Raw genomic sequence first — 18,654 nt, forward strand, 5'->3', positions numbered from 1 at the left:
TGTCCCATTTCTCCTACTCCCCCTCGTTTTCATCCCTAACCTGAACAGGAAGCTGAGAGCCAAAAGCTGTTTTAATTTCAGCTGTAGCGCTGTTAATATGGCACTTTATTAAGTTTTAATATTTTTTCAGGCATAAAGGTAACCTTAAGATCCGCAACCGGGGCTCAGTTTATCCAAATAACGCCTGTTAAGAAATTTGACCCGATGTTTTCGGAGATGAGAATAGCCGCCGCCCCCGGGGAGCAGCCTCAGCTCACAGCCCGAAAACAGACGTGTCCGCCGGGTCAAGCTGCTCCGTCGTCCCGGGAGAGAAACTCTCTCCCGGGACGCAGCTCTGTTGAGAATTATGCTGGCTGAAATAAATCATTTAGGAAGATGTTGGTTTAATAGATGAAATCTAACAGTTGTAGCTACGCCTGTTAAGAAATTTGCTCCGAAATTTTGAGATTTCTGTCTGCCGGCTCCGGAGTTTAGGTCTGCGTTAAATCGACGCAGAGCCTACGGCGTAGGGTACGGCGTACGGCGCGCGTCGCCGCATACGTCGACGCAGACCTTACGGCGTAGGTTACGTAACCTACACCGTAGGCTCTGCGTTGGTGTAACGCAGAACCATAAATCCCTTTATTCTGGCGTGTTCTTCCGCAACTTTATCTGAAAGTGTGTAAATTACCCAGATAACAGCTGGATTACTTTGTGGTTTCTGAAGACTATTATATCAGAAACATTCAAAACAAATCTGACGAGTCACAGGATTATTTCTCTCTATTTCTCTGAGACGAGTCTGCCTGTTTGCCTTCGGTCGGCGAGTCAAATCGACGCAGAGCCTACGGCAAAAGCATTCTGGGAGATTTTCATACCCCCTCGCTCGCCAAGTCAGTATCTGAAATCCCTCGATTTGAAGGGGCTATTCTCAGCCCCTAGCCCTCGTTATGCCCCCTCCCCCTTGGTGAAAAGAGGAATTGGGACACCACTACCTTCACGGGAACGCGCAAAAGTTAGGGTTAGTGAAGAAAACGAGGGCGAGGGGGAGTATTGGAACGCAGCCAAAGTGTGTTTCATGATCCAACTCTGAGGTGCAGATGTTCATAAACGTGGTGCTGAGGAGAGAATTAAAAAGGGACGTAGACGGGCGATAAGGAACGACCAGATCCACCAGGAGCTCTGTCTCTTCATAGCTGCTCACGGCTCCAGCTGACTTTTCAGCAGCACAGAGACAAACTAAAATTAAAAAAGCGTTACCAGCACATCTATCATCTCCTCCAGGTTCTACATCTTTAGTGTTGTTGTCTTTTCCGTTTAAATCACACAATCAAATACGTCCCAGCAGCTTCTCCAACCTCCTACTTCTGATCTGGGTGTCTAAAAACAAACGAGGCGAGGCGAGTGGAGTGGAGTCGCGCTGAGTAGGTACTAGTGTAAAAGCAACATTAGAACCTCGGCAGAGTAGATACGATAAAAGTATCTACTCGGCACGTTAGACCCCTAGTGGGAAAGAACCAAAACAGAGTGGAGGCGAGTGGAGTCAGGTCAGCAGGTACTGGTGGAAAAGCGTCCTTAAAAGAGTCCAGTGTCTGTGCCTGACCTTAGATGGTCAGAGACAGTTCCAGCGGGGCGCTACTGAGCAGAAGGCCCGGTCGCACATGCTTCATTTGTTCAGATATCATTCACAGTAGGGCTATTAATCTAAAACAAAATATGTGGACATGAGGAATCATCAGGTCCCTTTACATCAGCCAATTAAACCCGTGGCTTTAGAGATTTGCAATAGGAAGGACATAAAGTGGCAGGACATGATGATTAAGAGAGGTCACTCACCAGAATGGAAATGATGCCCTTAAACTTCTCCTCCACCAGGTCACAGATTATTTTGTTGTTGAAATAGTGGACTGACTCCCACTGAAAATACACAGATGCAAATGCCCATAATGAGAAAAAGAGGAAGTCCAAAGGACAGCAGGACAAGATAGAAAATGGATTAACAACAACACTTCTTTGCATTGAAATTCATTCATTTCAAAGCCAACACGTTTTGTTTTTCTCCTGCTAATTTGGAACTCACACGACATGACTGTGGCATTTGTACTGTGGATGTGTGTAAACTGAGGCAATATATCTGTTGGTTTTAGTGTTTGTTCATGTTTGTACCTGACCGAGTTCCTGCTAACAAATTGGCCTTCCAGTGACGAATAAAGTATTGTGATTCTGTAAGTGCCAGTTCTACTGTTGTTAAGATGGACAGTTGTTAAACCACCAACATCAGCTGTTAAACCACCAACATCAGCTGTTAAACCACCAACATCAGCTGTTAAACCATCAACATCAGCTGTTAAACCATCAACATCAGCTGTTAAACCACCATCAGCTGTTAAACCATCAACATCAGCTGTTAAACCACCAACATCAGCTGTTAAACCATCAACATCAGCTGTTAAACCATCAACATCAGCTGTTAAACCACCATCAGCTGTTAAACCATCAACATCAGCTGTTAAACCATCAACATCAGCTGTTAAACCACCAACATCAGCAACATCAGCTGTTAAACCATCAACATCAGCTGTTAAACCATCAACATCAGCTGTTAAACCATCAACATCAGCTGTTAAACCATCAACATCAGCTGTTAAACCATCAACATCAGCTGTTAAACCATCAACATCAGCTGTTAAACCATCAACATCAGCTGTTAAACCACCATCAGCTGTTAAACCATCAACATCAGCTGTTAAACCATCAACATCAGCTGTTAAACCACCAACATCAGCAACATCAGCTGTTAAACCATCAACATCAGCTGTTAAACCATCAACATCAGCTGTTAAACCATCAACATCAGCTGTTAAACCATCAACATCAGCTGTTAAACCATCAACATCAGCTGTTAAACCATCAACATCAGCTGTTAAACCATCAACATCAGCTGTTAAACCATCAACATCAGCTGTTAAACCACCATCAGCTGTTAAACCATCAACATCAGCTGTTAAACCACCAACATCAGCTGTTAAACCACCAACATCAGCTGTTAAACCACCAACATCAGCTGTTAAACCACCAACATCAGCTGTTAAACCACCAACATCAGCTGTTAAACCATCAACATCAGCTGTTAAACCACCAACATCAGCTGTTAAACCATCAACATCAGCTGTTAAACCATCAACATCAGCTGTTAAACCACCAACATCAGCTGTTAAACCATCAACATCAGCTGTTAAACCATCAACATCAGCTGTTAAACCACCAACATCAGCTGTTAAACCACCAACATCAGCTGTTAAACCACCAACATCAGCTGTTAAACCACCATCAGCTGTTAAACCACCCACATCAGCTGTTAAACCACCAACATCAGCTGTTAAACCATCAACATCAGCTGTTAAACCATCAACATCAGCTGTTAAACCACCAACATCAGCTGTTAAACCATCAACATCAGCTGTTAAACCATCAACATCAGCTGTTAAACCATCAACATCAGCTGTTAAACCACCACCATCAGCTGTTAAACCATCAACATCAGCTGTTAAACCATCAACATCAGCTGTTAAACCACCAACATCAGCTGTTAAACCACCAACATCAGCTGTTAAACCACCAACATCAGCTGTTAAACCACCATCAGCTGTTAAACCATCAACATCAGCTGTTAAACCACCAACATCAGCTGTTAAACCACCAACATCAGCTGTTAAACCACCATCAGCTGTTAAACCACCAACATCAGCTGTTAAACCACCAACATCAGCTGTTAAACCACCATCAGCTGTTAAACCATCAACATCAGCTGTTAAACCACCAACATCAGCTGTTAAACCACCAACATCAGCTGTTAAACCACCAACATCAGCTGTTAAACCACCATCAGCTGTTAAACCACCCACATCAGCTGTTAAACCACCCACATCAGCTGTTAAACCACCAACATCAGCTGTTAAACCACCAACATCAGCTGTTAAACCATCAACATCAGCTGTTAAACCATCAACATCAGCTGTTAAACCACCATCAGCTGTTAAACCATCAACATCAGCTGTTAAACCACCAACATCAGCTGTTAAACCATCAACATCAGCTGTTAAACCACCAACATCAGCTGTTAAACCATCAACATCAGCTGTTAAACCATCAACATCAGCTGTTAAACCATCAACATCAGCTGTTAAACCATCAACATCAGCTGTTAAACCATCAACATCAGCTGTTAAACCATCAACATCAGCTGTTAAACCACCATCAGCTGTTAAACCATCAACAAAATCTGAAGAATCTTGACATAGCTCCGCCCTTCACCCACACACATGAGTGAAGCGTGAGCCCCACGTTGGTTCTGACAGGCCCGTCATCTCCACAGCCGTGACGGAGGGACGGGCCCACAGTCACTCACGTCCACTAGAATGTGCTCTTTCAGAGCTTTCTCCCACAACTTGTTTGCTCTCTTCAAACTTGCATTTATATCAGATTAAAAACAAAAGGTCTTTGTTACAGCAAAGCAAAAACAAAATATAAAGTCAATGAATGTCAATGCAAAAACAAACCAAAAAAAAGGGAGAAACTGATCAGAGAACTGGAGAGAGAACGCAAACCTTAAAAAGGCACCCTAGAATTACCTCACTAATAATAACACATACAAAGCCTGTATTTCTCAACGTGTAGCATCTTCTACATCTCCTACAATATGTGTACAATATGTACACCAAGTGGAAATTAATTTAAGTTTATTCAACTGTTAATTTAACTTTTCAAAAGACAACTGCAACCACAATCATTTTAAGGACTCTTTAGAGTGCAAGTCCTCAACGAAAGAGGAGAAATAATGTGATGAAATAAGGTCAACACAGAATGAAAATGTAAACTTTGAGGATGAAAACTGGTTTAGAGAGATTGTTGTTGTCTTGTCTGGTCATTTAAGCAAATTTAAGCAAATGACCAGACAAGCTAGCACTGTATTCCTGTTTGTAAAATGGTATCATTTGTAATTAAGAGTATATAAAGTAGGAAGTGGTGTCATACCGTGATTCCCTCGGCTTCATACTCCTCCTGCTCTGACTTGAGCGTGAGCTCGATGAAGAGCTGCTGCAGCTTCTCGTTACAGTAGTTGATGCAGAACTGCTCAAAGCTGCAACACACAGCAACTCACACATTAGCAGAGTCAATGCAAGGAAACACATTGGGCTTTTTTAATGTTTCCCATCATTCATTTTTAGTGCATTAAGCTATTTAGATCTAGGGCCCTCTGTATGCGTGTTAACACACTCAAATCTTGCAACAGGGCTAAACACATTCATCCTGGCAGTAAAAGAATAAAAGCAAAACATGTATTAACACATTATTCTCTGGACTGATTGACTTGTGTGAAAGTTTCTGACCGTACCTGTTGTGCTGAAAGACTTCAAAGCCGTAGATGTCGAGTAGGCCAATGACAAGGTAATTCTTGATAGAATCATCCTGTAAAAGAATAGCTAAAAATTACAAAAACAGAGATCTAGACAAGAGAAACATAGAAAACAAATGGTCATTGTGGCTGACTTAAAACTCCCATAAATATCAAGCACATTTGTGCAGTGTGGCATTGGAGAGATGCATCTAGTGATGCAACTCAGTATATAATATGTAGTTTGTAATACTAAGTTACGCCACAAAGTGGAGCTATAGTAATAGAAGTGTAATGGGGCGATGGCGCTACTAAAAGGATGGACACGCTCTGCACAAGTATTGGTTAATATTTGATTTCAGTTCAGTGGTGTGGTATGAATACCTTCATGTCACAAAAATAAAAAAACTAAATATTCATGGTCAAATATTGTGTGTATATATGTGGGGGAGTAATAGCAAAGTGTGGTAATAAGTGCCAGGGTGTGCGTGTCTTACGGTGAACGCCAGTGAAGCGTTGATCTTGTTGACCAGCCAGCTGAAAGTGCGTCCATACACTGCCTTGGACAAAGCGTCCCGCGCTGACGACGCCTGCTCCAGGTTCAACGGGCTCAGTAACTGATGACACACAACAGGATGACAGTCAATGGAGACACAATGATAGTGTCATATAGCGTTAGCCAGAACAGTTAGATATGTTACAATATTATTTCTCTGGAGCAGACCAGACATTAAACAGACAGGAAGGTTTTGTATACAAACGCTTATCACACAATGAAAGTATGTATCCAAACACACCTCCTCTCCTTTGGCAGTGATCTTTTTGTGTGTGAGAGCTTCTGTCAGCACCGCCCCGTTCACGCCTAGCAGCTGGAAGAGCATAGCAACATTAGCACATTCTACAGCCCCCCCAGCTCCACATGGACACCTCCAGTTAGACCTGGTGCCCATCACAACCAGTGTTATCTATGGACATGTTTTTCCTTTTTTCCAAAGACTGTAGCTGCTTTTGATCCTGGTATCTTGGTATTGGCAAAATTAGCTTCAGTGGCAATACAATCATTTGTAGCTTCAAGTTCTAGCAGTGGTTAAAATGTTTGTCTGGATACGTGTTAAGACTGGAAATCAAAGTAAACTAAACATTTACACTTTTGTAGTCCTTTTTTTGAAATTATACTGTACCAATATTTATAATTACGTGTTTTCAAATCTGACTTGGTTAAAATCAACTTGTTTACATTGCAAAACTTGGGGATAACAGATAATCTCAATGACATATGATCAAATGAGCTGGGGGAAACCAACTGCACTTTCTATTTACAGTTTTATCACATTTACAAATGCTCTTCTGGATGGGAAATGATTCCAATTCCATCTCCGGTCCTGCTTAACGATTCGGTTCTTTATTGATTCCATTAGGGATTCTCATTCGGGGAAAAGGACAACGATGAGGCCAATAGCGCTAATAAGATAGGCAGTGTATTTAGTTTAGTTACCTGCAGCATTTGTATCTAAGGACATGCTAACATTGCTGCTGCTTCTGGGTTGATAATTACTGACGTTGGTCCGAAGCAGATCCAAAACGCAACATTCATTGATTGTTATTACTGCTGTGTGCGCAAATGTTTTTGCATGTTGGGAGTATTTCCTCCCTTTGACGAAATATTAACTTGGCAAGTATTGCAAGTTGCCCAGTTGTCGTATTTTTTACTGAAATGTAACCAGACTTTCGAACGTTTGGATCACTTGGATCACCAAATTTTGCAAACGATTTCGAGGAATTGAAACACTGGGAACCGGTTCCAAACAAAAAACGGTTCTCGATTCCCATCCCTACTCTTCTGTAGTTTTGAGTAATAAAAGATCTCATGTATTTCCTCAGTTTTTATTTCCTCTGCACTACAAAAAGCCAAAGACTTTGAGGTGGCCAATATGGGCGATATGGAAGATATGGGATGTGTATGAACTATCAGTGTCTTACCCTTGCTAGGTACTTTATCTGCGTCTCTGAAGTGATACAGGCAATGCCGTCTTCTCCACCGTACTGTACATTACCAAGGTGAAGCACACTGGCAATTATGTTCAGCAAATCCTGCACAGGCCACGGAGGAGGTGGGGGAGAAACAATAGTGATAAAGGCAGAATAATTAGAGAGGAAACAAAGAAGGGTAAGAAAAGAACAAAAGGTGATGAGATAAGTGCCTACGATTGCATTATAATATAACCTTATTGCTGAGGCTATCTTCACAGATGAACATTTGGATAAGAATGATAAGGCAGGAACAGCAACCTGTACACCAGGTACTACATATATGGTGAACGCTGCCACACCGTGATCACTCTCTGAGCAGCAGGATATTGAAGAGTATTCAAAGCAAGCCCAGACTCATGAACTTGTAGACTCCCATGATGAAACACAAGTGAATTATAGCAATATAATAAGAACTACAGATAAATCACTCTGTGTAACACACACAGGGAGACAGAAACAGTCTTAGCCCCCTCAGGCACAGGTAGTGTTTAAGTGTTGGCAAGGAAAGCTGTGATAAGTGGCTTATCCAGCTCTGGTTGAGAGGAAGACAGGGCTACACCATGGACAGGTCCATGTCCACATATGTTATTTACAAAGCATGGGTTCGGTCCTCACCTCCACCTCATCTTCACTGAAGCCAATCACAGTCAGGGCTTTCCTCACAACCTTCCAATCACTCCGATCATTGATGGAACTCACTTTGGGACAGTTACCCTGTAAGTTACCACAAAGGAAAAAAGACAACAACCCATTAATACACAAATTAATTGCTATTTAAATGAGCGTTTACAGGTAAATGAAAAATACTGTTTAAGTTTTAAAGAGAAAGCCAGGCCAACCATTTTCCACGAACTGAACTAAAAGTAAATGTCAGGTTTGCATTATGCATCTTCAGTTTCATACAAGTACAAATATTTAGACACAAACTGAATAGTTTCTCTCATGAATGATTTGACTTTTTTCTTTTCCAGAAATTTAACAACTAAAATTAAATAAATAAATAAAAGTAAATAAATACATAAAATTTTACATCATAAAACAGATTGATTCATGCTCACCTTATAAGTGTAAGAGGAGATTTATTTTTTTTAAGAAGGTTATTTTGGTAATTCAGGGTTCATTATTTTACTATAATGTCTATAATGATAATAATAATAATAATAATAATAATAATAATAATAATAATAATAATAATAATAATAATAATAATAATAATAATAATAATAATAATAATAATAATAATAATAATAAAGTATACTATAATGACACTAGTCAGTTTATCTGTAGTGAGTAGTCTGTTTTAGATTGGGCGGAGTGATACGCCACAGTACGGCACTAGGTGCTGTGTTGATCTAAAATCCTACACTGTTGAGGGACATTAAAGTACACTGGAACTCAGCAGAAGTTTCCCCGTGTTTATCCTACTCACCACCCCAAAAAGGTTTAATTTAATAAGGTAAGGCTTAACTCTACACCAGCCTTACATAAGTAAAAGTGGGTCGAGGCGTGGTCGGCACCAATACGCTGCACATTACTAGTCAACACAATAGATTAATATTAATAACCCGATATCGCGATACAGTTTGTCACCTCCACGACACGTATCATGACGTTTTTGTATCGCAAAATTTCGTGTCACGATATATTGTTACACCCCTAGTACTGTCACACAAATCCCTCTCATGAGTTATTGTGCTGAATTAAGTACACTTGCCAGTAGCAGATATACTAAAGAGAAGTTCTCCATGACTTACTTTAACCAGGTACTGATACTGTTGAGGGTTTCTTTCCAAGCCAAGGCGTCTCAGCAAGTCCTCCTCACCTCCCTCAATCAGCTGATAGAAAATATGGAAGTTCCTTTCCCCGTGGTTCTGGTGGACCACCCGGGATTTCTCCAGCAGGTAGTTGAGAATGTGACCTCCCATCGGGGCGCCCTGCGGTGGGACAAAGGCCAGAGATGAGAGGAAAAGATGGGAGGAGGAAGACGACGAGGGGGTAAGGCTGGGGTGCTGAGGTGGAATGTCAAGGTTGATCAAATATGCAGGTTCCACAGGGATCAAGTAGTATGAAAGACACTGGACACGGTGACAGGATGTTTTTTGATTTGGAATGAATTATTCAGAATTAAACTATTTTCCTTCGAGTTAACATGGAAATAGTAATTCCGAATTGAGGTTTACATGGAAACACGTTTGATGGTCTTTCTCCAATTCCTCTCCAGGTCTGGGGGTTGGGAAGGTTCTGATTGGATAGGGGGGGGACCGGAAGTTAAACTACCGGAAGAAAAACTAACTTAGCCGCTACAACTTTGAAAAGCTCACAATTTTGATGTTTCCTGTTTCCATCTGTTCTTTTAATTATTTATTTTTATTAAATAAATGGTCTATGCTCTTGACCAGCGTTTACTGCGTGCTGCCATCTTGAAACTTTGTTTGGAAATGATCTGGAATTATTCTATTCAGATTTAAAATCTGAATAAACCAGCCACTTACTTCGGAAGTTTAATTCTGAATGGCCATTTTCATTTGGAATTAGGTGTTTACATGGTAATTTTTACTCATTTTAAATCAGATTTAATTTTAATTCTGAATTAAAGAGGAATTAAACTTCCCATGTAAACGCAGCCATTGTGATGCACAAGGGGAATGTGACAACATTTTTACATTACACATTTTTTTACACTGCTTTACATTATAATCTTTATTAAAATAATATAATATAAGTAGTGAAACAAATTTCAAAAAGATTCTTAGTAGTCCAACCATGTTTGCCTGTGTTGCTCACCTTGAAGTCAAACTGAATATCCATGTACTTGCCGAAGCGGCTGGAGTTGTCGTTGCGCAACGTCTTGGCATTGCCGAAGGCCTGGTGGGAGTCGGGGGGGGGGGGGGGGGGGGGGGGGGTGATGGATTAAGGTGTAGCGATAACAGCAGTAGATAAAGAGTGATATAACAGACACAAGAACATGAAGTCATAACAAACTGACATACAAGGAATCTATACACACATATATTTTCTAAAAATGAAGATATATGAGGAGATCCATGGTTGAGGAGATCCAATTTGACATATGATTTCTGTCAACTTCAGCACGTCTCTAACCTATTCCGTCTTTGGTCTGGTGTCCTGGACTCAAAACCCACAATCATTGCATGCCACATTATTTAAAAGGTTTTCCAAAAGTATAAAAACATGTGTGTAAAAACATGTATTTCCATATCAGCTGTGTTGAACTAATGTAGTATATTTTTCAGATAACTATTTTTGCAGTCTGCAACTCTGATAGGATAAGAAACAAACAAAAAACTTTCCACAAGGTGGCTTTATCCCATACAAGAAATCAAATGTGGCTTTCTTTCAGATGAATGGAAAGCTGTGGCGGCTCACTTCAAGCACAGGGTTGGACTGTAGCAGCCGATCTTTGACGGTCTGCACTTGATCGCTGGCTGGACATGTGACAGCGTAGTACTGCAGGATCTTCTTGGACGCTTCCGTCTTCCCAGCACCGCTCTCCCCCGAGATCAGAATGCACTGGTCCTTCCCCTCTGTCCTCATAGATCGATACGCGTTGTCCGACACTGCATAGCTGGAAAAGCAGGGGGAAATTTAGGTGAAAAAAGTTGATTTGATACAAAAAAATGTCATGATCAAGCTCTTGTGGAAAAAAGAAAATGTATGACTGTTTGTTCAACACCACCAAAGCATAAAACCACTCAATTCATCTGTAATCTCCCTCTTGAACAAACCAAATCAGAAAATCCTGGATAAATATGATGCTGTAGATAACAAATATTTCCATTTGGAAATATAATGTAGACATTATATAGATTGCATCTCAGGGAACTGATGTCGACCTTAAATGAAATGATAAAAAAATGCCAGATCTGACTTCTTTCGTCAACTTTAAGTAAGTTTTAAGTAAGAAGAAGCCCAGATTTGTGTTTGACACCATTAGTTCTCTTGTGTGTCCTGTTGCTCATTCTTCTCTTGTTTCTTGCAAAGCTGATGGCAATGCATTTTTAAAGTATTTTATCAGAATAATCCGGGATATTAAGGCTAAACTTCCGCTCCCCTCGTCATGTTGTTGTTGTTCAGTCTGCACCCCAAAATTGGTCTTCTTTTAATCTGTACGCACTCACTGTCTGCTGGTGTTTTCCCCGGCTCCTTTAAACATGCCTTTGTGGACCCACTTCTCAAAAAACCTAGTCTGGATCCCACCGATCCAAGTAGTTGTAGGCCCATATCAAAGCTCCCATTCCTGTCTAAAGTCTTAGAGAAAGTGGTTTTGGAGAAGTGTAACATCTTTGACCCATTTCAATCTGGTTTCCATAAGCATCACTCTACAGAAACGGCCCTGCTCAAGGTATCTAGTGACATTGTGATGTCTGCAGACTCTGGGAAATGCACTGTTCTGATCCTGTTGGATTTTTCCTCGGCATTTGACACGTTGATCATGAAATCTTGTTAACAAGACTGAGGGACTTGGTTGGACTGTCTTGACCGGTTCTTTCCTGGTTAATTTCCTATTTGTCAGGTAGGAGCTTTAGAGTTTCAGCAAACCACTTCCTGTCGGACTCTGGTAATTTGCTGTGAGGAGTACCTCAGGGTTCTGTTTTGGGTCCACTTTTTTATTATATGTTCTCCCGTTGGATAAGAGATTCCAGGAGTTTGCTGATGTTTCATACCATTTATTTGCAGATGATATCCAGCTGTACTGCTCTTTTAAGGCCTCTGAGATCCAGAAATTTAATTCCTTGATGGAGCGCCTTGCACAGATAAAACAGTGGCTCGGAGTAAATTCTCTGCAGCTGGACTCAGATAAACCCGAAGTGCTGGTGATTGGCCCTGATGATGTCCTTCCAGCTGTCAGCCAGTTTCTAGGAGATTTGAGTGTCTCTTTTAAGCCCAGCCTAATCTTGGTGTTGTCTTTGACAAAGACATGTCATTGAAACAACACTCCAAACAGGTGATGAGGAACTGTTTTTACCATTTAAGGACTATCTCTAAACTAAGAACAGTTGTTTCCAAAAATTATCTGGCGGTAATTATTCATGCTTTTGTGTCGTCTCGTTGGGAAGATGGCAACAGTTTTTTTTTTTGCTTAAAGGGGACCTATTATGGCATCTAATACCTATTTTAAACAGGCCTTGAATGTCTTAAAAACAAGCTTTTGATTGTTTTTGCTAAATAAATTAGAAATTCAGCCTCTGAGCCATGTCATCATCTTCCCATTCTCTAACCTCATTATCTATGCAGGATTCTGAGTGGGCGGGGCTATGATAATGAGGCACTGTGCTGATTGGCTGCCTGAATGACATGATACACCGCTACGAAAAAATGGCGGAAGCTCCGGCCGGCGGAGTTAAGCCTGATTTAAGGTTCTGCGTTAAATCGACGCAGAGCCCACGCCGTAGGGTACGGTGTAGGGTACGGCGTAGGCTCCGCGTTGGTGTAACGCGGAACCATAAATCCGTCTTTACACCGTGTCCGTGTCCTCACTGTGTCATAATTGCATGCAATGCAAGCGAGCGTCAACGACAAAATCAATTCCATTGCTTTATTTTCTATTGGACTGTCCTAACTGGCCGCAGGGACGCAGCACGACGCGCCGCAACGGGCCGCATTGCGTTGCGATGTTTTGAGCTGAACATTTGTTATGTCGGATGCAGGCTTCCATTTTCTTCCTGTTGCTCGCGTTGAAAGCCGGTTGAAAGCGCTGTAGGAAACGGTCACGGATGAGGAAAGGCTGATCCAGTTAGTTGAAATGAAAAGTTATCTCTATGATTCCTCCTCATTTCACTACAAAAACCTCAATAAAGTTGGCTGGAGGGAGATGGACAGAGAGCGTCCGATGTCACGCAGTGGGTTCGATAGTTGCTCGCATGCAGTTACAGTTTTATTGTTGTGGGCGTGGTTTGCATTTTGGTTACGTAATGAAATTGCGCAAATGTGATTGGCTCGTAGATCCACATCACACTGGACGGCTCATCCGGGCGGCTGTACAGACACTGCAGAATTTGGTTGCTTTCCTCCTTCTCTGAGTTGTCAGGCTGAGGGGAGACCATTTTATATATGTTAAAGCAGCACAACGTAACTTTCAGCTTTTCTGAGTTTGGTGGCATCTTTTGAACAAAAGCGGTAGTGCTTTACCAGAAAGAACACTACGTTTCCAATGAGCACCAGCGCGTACTGCCGGAAAACTCCTGTCCCGTCACTGCATTTGTTTTGAGAGAAGACGGGACGCTTTTCTGTTTCACCAAGTGAACAGACGGAACGCAAAAAAAAAGATGTTAAACTGCTGGAAAGGAACTGGAATTTACCGGGATACCTTAAACAAGGAAGCCAGGGAGCGGTATATGGAGAAAATAATGATTATTAACGGTCTGGATCCATATGAAATCCCTACTAAAGAATGCAGCTCCTCGTCGGAGCGCCACTCTTTAGAAGGATTTACTGCCGCAGTTCTGCACAACCCACGTCTTACTACCTTGTTTAGGAGTGTTTGGCAGCTGCTTTGGTAAATGTTTGACTCGCCATGTGTTTCAATAAATTAGTATAATAGTACAACATACAGTACATGTTTTGTATTACTCTTACTTTTCTTTTCTTTTTCTTTGACTGCTTTGAAGAGGCTCCGAGGCGTGAGCAATATTTTTTTTCCTCGTGAGATTATTTTTTTCCTCTGCAGCTACAAATCAAATAGTTAATATTTTTTCCTCAACAAAATGAATCCTACCGCAGAGAGCTGGCCAACAACTGCGTTTAGCTGGAGTAGTGGGGAATAAAACCCGTTTGAATGATCCGACCCCGGTCTGTGAGTGTTTGTTTGTGGTTTAATAAACCCGTGTTTTGATCCGACGCCCGTTTGTGTGCGTGTTTGTTTGTTTACTAAGTAACGTTATGTTTGGTCGGACTCGTTACAGCCGCGATCCAACCGAGCCGACGACTCTTTTACACTTTTAATTTGTTATCTCAGATAATTGGCCGGCCTCCGTGGTTCTGCCTCCGAGCAGGAAAGTGGTGAAAAGTTAAACCATTAGCGATCTTTTCCCCACGTCTGTTGTGTGTGGAGCTGCTGCAGCCACAACACAGCAACGGGTTATCAGCTTCTGCGGAGCTGCGCTCCACGCCCCGCCCATTTTCGTCTCGACTACGAATAGGGAAGGAGGGGGAAGTGACGTATGCCGTAAAGCAGTCAAAGCCGTAAAAATGTGTAGTTTTTTAGTGTGGCAGGGTTCCTACCATGCTCCTCAAAGTTACATAGTGCCAGTGAAGGTGATACAGACCCCTCAGACCATGACAGAGGTGTCATTAAACCTGTTGGAAGTTGATGTTCAATCACAATGACTCTGGAAATATGATATTAAGGTGGAAAAGTTACGTAGTGTTGCTTTAAAGCATATATGAAGTTTTCAGAATAGGTCCCCTTTAAACAAGAAAGAACTGTCTCGTCTTCAGCAAGTCCAACATCTGCAGCAAGTCTGACTCTGACCTGCTCTGATAGAAGGTTCACATGACCCCAATTTTGAAAAGTTTTCACTGGCTCCCTGTCCTTTTTCGTTTTAACTTTAACTTGGTGCTGACATTAAGAGCTCTGCATGGTCAGACCCCTCCTACATCCAGGACCTACTACGCCCCCCCACTCCATCTCGTAGGCTGAGATAATGTGACCAGAGCCTACTCATGGTCCCTCGTACCCGCTTTAAGATGCGAGGAGATGGCTCCTTCCAGGCCGTCGCCCCGAGGCGCTGGCACCATCTCCTGCTGTCTCTACGTTCCCTGGACTCCATCAACGCTTTTAGGAGCAAATTTAAAACCCATTTGTTTCTCCAAGCTTTTACAGTTGTTTTATGAGTACCATGTACTTTTATTCTAGGCTCTTTTATCGATATTGCTAGTTTTCATCGTATTTCTACTTTTATTGTAGTGTTTTATTTGTGTTATTTGTGTGATTAATCCAAGCAGGCCGCTACATTATTATTGATGTTGTTTTATTTTTTTGTGAAGCGCCTTGTGACATTCCATCGTCTGTGAAAGGTGCTATATAAATCAAATGTAAGGGGTGGTTGTCCCACAGGCCTGCTAAGGTTGGGGTGGTTGTCCCACAGGCCTGCTAAGGTTGGGGTGTCCGTCCCACAGGCCTGCTAAGGTTGGGGTGTCCGTCCCACAGGCCTGCTAAGGTTGGGGTGTCCGTCCCACAGGCCTGCTAAGGTTGGGGTGTCCGTCCCACAGGCCTGCTAAGGTTGGGGTGTCCGTCCCACAGGCCTGCTAAGGTTGGGGTGTCCGTCCCACAGGCCTGCTAAGGTTGGGGTGGTTGTCCCACAGGCCTGCTAAGGTTGGGGTGGTTGTCCCACAGGCCTGCTAAGGTTGGGGTGGTTGTCCCACAGGCCTGCTAAGGTTGGGGTGGTTGTCCCACAGGCCTGCTAAGGTTGGGGTGTCCGTCCCACAGGCCTGCTAAGGTTGGGGTGGTTGTCCCACAGGCCTGCTAAGGTTGGGGTGGTTGTCCCACAGGCCTGCTAAGGTTGGGGTGGTTGTCCCACTGGCCTGCTAAGGTTGGGGTGGTTGTCCCACAGGCCTGCTAAGGTTGGGGTGGTTGTCCCACAGGCCTGCTAAGGTTGGGGTGGTTGTCCCACAGGCCTGCTAAGGTTGGGGTGGTTGTCCCACAGGCCTGCTAAGGTTGGGGTGGTTGTCCCACTGGCCTGCTAAGGTTGGGGTGGTTGTCCCAAAGGCCTGCTAAGGTTGGGGTGGTTGTCCCACAGGCCTGCTAAGGTTGGGGTGTCCGTCCCACAGGCCTGCTAAGGTTGGGGTGTCCGTCCCACAGGCCTGCTAAGGTTGGGGTGTCCGTCCCACAGGCCTGCTAAGGTTGGGGTGTCCGTCCCACAGGCCTGCTAAGGTTGGGGTGTCCGTCCCACAGGCCTGCTAAGGTTGGGGTGTCCGTCCCACAGGCCTGCTAAGGTTGGGGTGGTTGTCCCACAGGCCTGCTAAGGTTGGGGGTGGTTGTCCCAAAGGCCTGCTAAGGTTGGGCTGGTTGTCCCAAAGACCACACCTGGGTGCACATTACGGTTTGGGCCGTATTAACTGCCGAAGGAATGGCATAAATTTCGTCAAAATGACACGATTAATTCAAAATGGCCGACATCCTGTTCGGTTTCGGGCATGATGCCAAGAGACTTTTCTTTAAGTTGTGCCATGATACAGGTGTGTACCGATTTTCGTGCATGTACGTCAAACCGTATCGTGGGGCTTGAGGCACAAAGTTTTCCGGGGGGCGCTGTAGAGCCATTTTGCCACACCCATTAATGCAAACCATTAAATATCAAATTTTTCGCCAGGCCTGACTTGCATGCAAAATTTGGTGACTTTTTGGGCACGTTTAGGGGGGCAAAAAGGCCCTCCTTTTGTCAGAAGAAGAAGAAAAAGAAAAAGAAAGAAAGAAAAAAAAATTCCTACAGATACAATAGGGCCTTCACACTGAAGGTGCTCGGGCCCTAATAAAAAGCCTGCAATGTCACATACATGTGGGGTGAGACCTCGTAGAAGTTGACCCCTCTGTATCGGTCCATGTGGTTCTTGTTGTAGATCTCCAGGTCTTTGTACGGGTTAACAGACACCAGCACTGAACCAATGTAAGTCTGAGGAAAACAAAACATTACAAACACATTACATGAAAATAAAAAAATACAATTACTGAGTCACAGCTCTACAACAAACACATTTATGAAAATCTTTATTAAGATATTGTTTTTATCTACAGCATTTTAATGAAGATAATGTCATTCTAAGTTGTATTAATCAAGTAAAAGTTAACTCTAACTCTACTGAACCCTCCCCAGCACATTTACTCACATAGATGAGATTCTCTTTGAAGCGTTTGCGCAGGTTCTCTATGAAAGCAGCTTCGCTGGTGTAGTTCTCCAGCAGGACAAAGTCCTGCACACCCACGCGGTCTCTGGCTGTCAGGGCTGACTCCATCATAGCCCGCACCCCGTCACTGGCCACCACCTGCAGGACGAGCAAGAGGACAGGTATCATTACACAACCAGAACAACAAAGTCTGTGCGGGGGAACCCGTCCCGTGCCACGAGAGACAGAGAGATCTCATTATGTTGATTTATCATTAAGGACAAATCCAATTTGTTAGATCACAAAACCTCCAGTTTTAGGGACACATCTTGTTTAGTCTGACCAAAAGCCCAAAACCCAACACTTAAACTGAAAGAACTGAAATGGAGCCAATCCCAGATGTAAAGGGGAAAATTTGTCACTTTAGCCAAGATAAAAACCAGCCAAAAACCATTTCACATGTTCACAAATATGTAAGACAAATGTAGCATCAGATGTAAAGTAAAACCATAGCACTTACATGTTGAAGCGCATGGACAGATTTGTTCAGGAAGCCGCTTTCTATAATAGAAGCTTGAGTTCTGTGCATGAGACTGCGAATGCAACCAATATCCATGTTTAAGATGTTCTGAGCTGACGGAGCTACAACCAGAATAACTTGTGCTAGCGGGTAGGGGAGGAGGAAACATCGCTGCAATAAACAAACATACTTAAGTACAGCAGGTGTTGTTGTGTTATAGAGTAGCAGTCTCATCCCGGGGGGGACGCCAATGAAGACATTGATTAAGGCAGAGAGGGCTAGAGGGAGAAAATATTAATTGGAGCCAAGTGAGATGAGGAAAAAAATAAAGATGGAAGGAGGGAAGAAAAAAAGGGAAAGAGGTTATGAATGCTAGGTTATGACTCCAGATTTACTGCATTGCTTAATGTAATTTATACGGGAAATTACCCTTTTTTTTTCTTAAGTGGGTTGTAAAAGGATGGGGAGGATGTGTGTTGCAAGGAAAGCACCACAATACAAAGAAGATGACTAGAGAATATGAGTGTGTATATAAACAACATTATTAAAATGGCTATGAACAGAAAAAAAAATGATTATTGCATGTTTTTATACACAGTTGACACAATCACAACATGCTTTTTTAGATTTACTGACAGTATGGTGGATAAGTTCAGTGAGTATCCCTATGGTTTTTCTACACAAACAATTCAAGAATACCAGCAATAGCACAAACTTATAATTAAAGCAGCACAATGTAACTTTCAGCTTTTGTTGAGTTTGGCGGCTCCTTTGGACAAAAGCGGTAGTGCTTTACCAGAAAGAACACTACGTTTCCCATGAGCACCAGCGCGTACTGCCGGAAAACTCCTGTCCCTGTCGCTGCATTTGTTTTGAGAGAAGACGG

The 18,654-nt window shown here is 42.7% G+C and overlaps 1 protein-coding gene across 3 annotated transcripts in view; it reads right to left on the minus strand.

Annotated features, from left to right (window-relative positions):
• The window catches only part of LOC133441395 (unconventional myosin-Ic-like), an 80,969-nt gene that overhangs the window by 18,347 nt on the left and 43,968 nt on the right, over nucleotides 1–18,654 (minus strand). For all 3 annotated transcript variants that reach the window (XM_061718635.1, XM_061718636.1, XM_061718637.1), the window contains exons 2-13: nucleotides 17,252–17,407; nucleotides 16,922–17,037; nucleotides 10,793–10,991; nucleotides 10,190–10,270; nucleotides 9,160–9,339; nucleotides 8,021–8,119; nucleotides 7,355–7,465; nucleotides 6,172–6,243; nucleotides 5,872–5,991; nucleotides 5,375–5,448; nucleotides 5,014–5,119; nucleotides 1,816–1,896 (exon numbers count right to left, since the gene is read on the minus strand). In XM_061718635.1, the coding sequence (XP_061574619.1) occupies nucleotides 1,816–1,896; nucleotides 5,014–5,119; nucleotides 5,375–5,448; nucleotides 5,872–5,991; nucleotides 6,172–6,243; nucleotides 7,355–7,465; nucleotides 8,021–8,119; nucleotides 9,160–9,339; nucleotides 10,190–10,270; nucleotides 10,793–10,991; nucleotides 16,922–17,037; nucleotides 17,252–17,407 (1,395 nt within the window). The remainder of the gene's footprint in view (nucleotides 1–1,815; nucleotides 1,897–5,013; nucleotides 5,120–5,374; nucleotides 5,449–5,871; nucleotides 5,992–6,171; nucleotides 6,244–7,354; nucleotides 7,466–8,020; nucleotides 8,120–9,159; nucleotides 9,340–10,189; nucleotides 10,271–10,792; nucleotides 10,992–16,921; nucleotides 17,038–17,251; nucleotides 17,408–18,654) is intronic.

The sequence above is a fragment of the Cololabis saira genome, chromosome 4, assembly GCF_033807715.1.
Source record: "Cololabis saira isolate AMF1-May2022 chromosome 4, fColSai1.1, whole genome shotgun sequence".
NCBI lineage: Eukaryota > Metazoa > Chordata > Actinopteri > Beloniformes > Belonidae > Cololabis > Cololabis saira.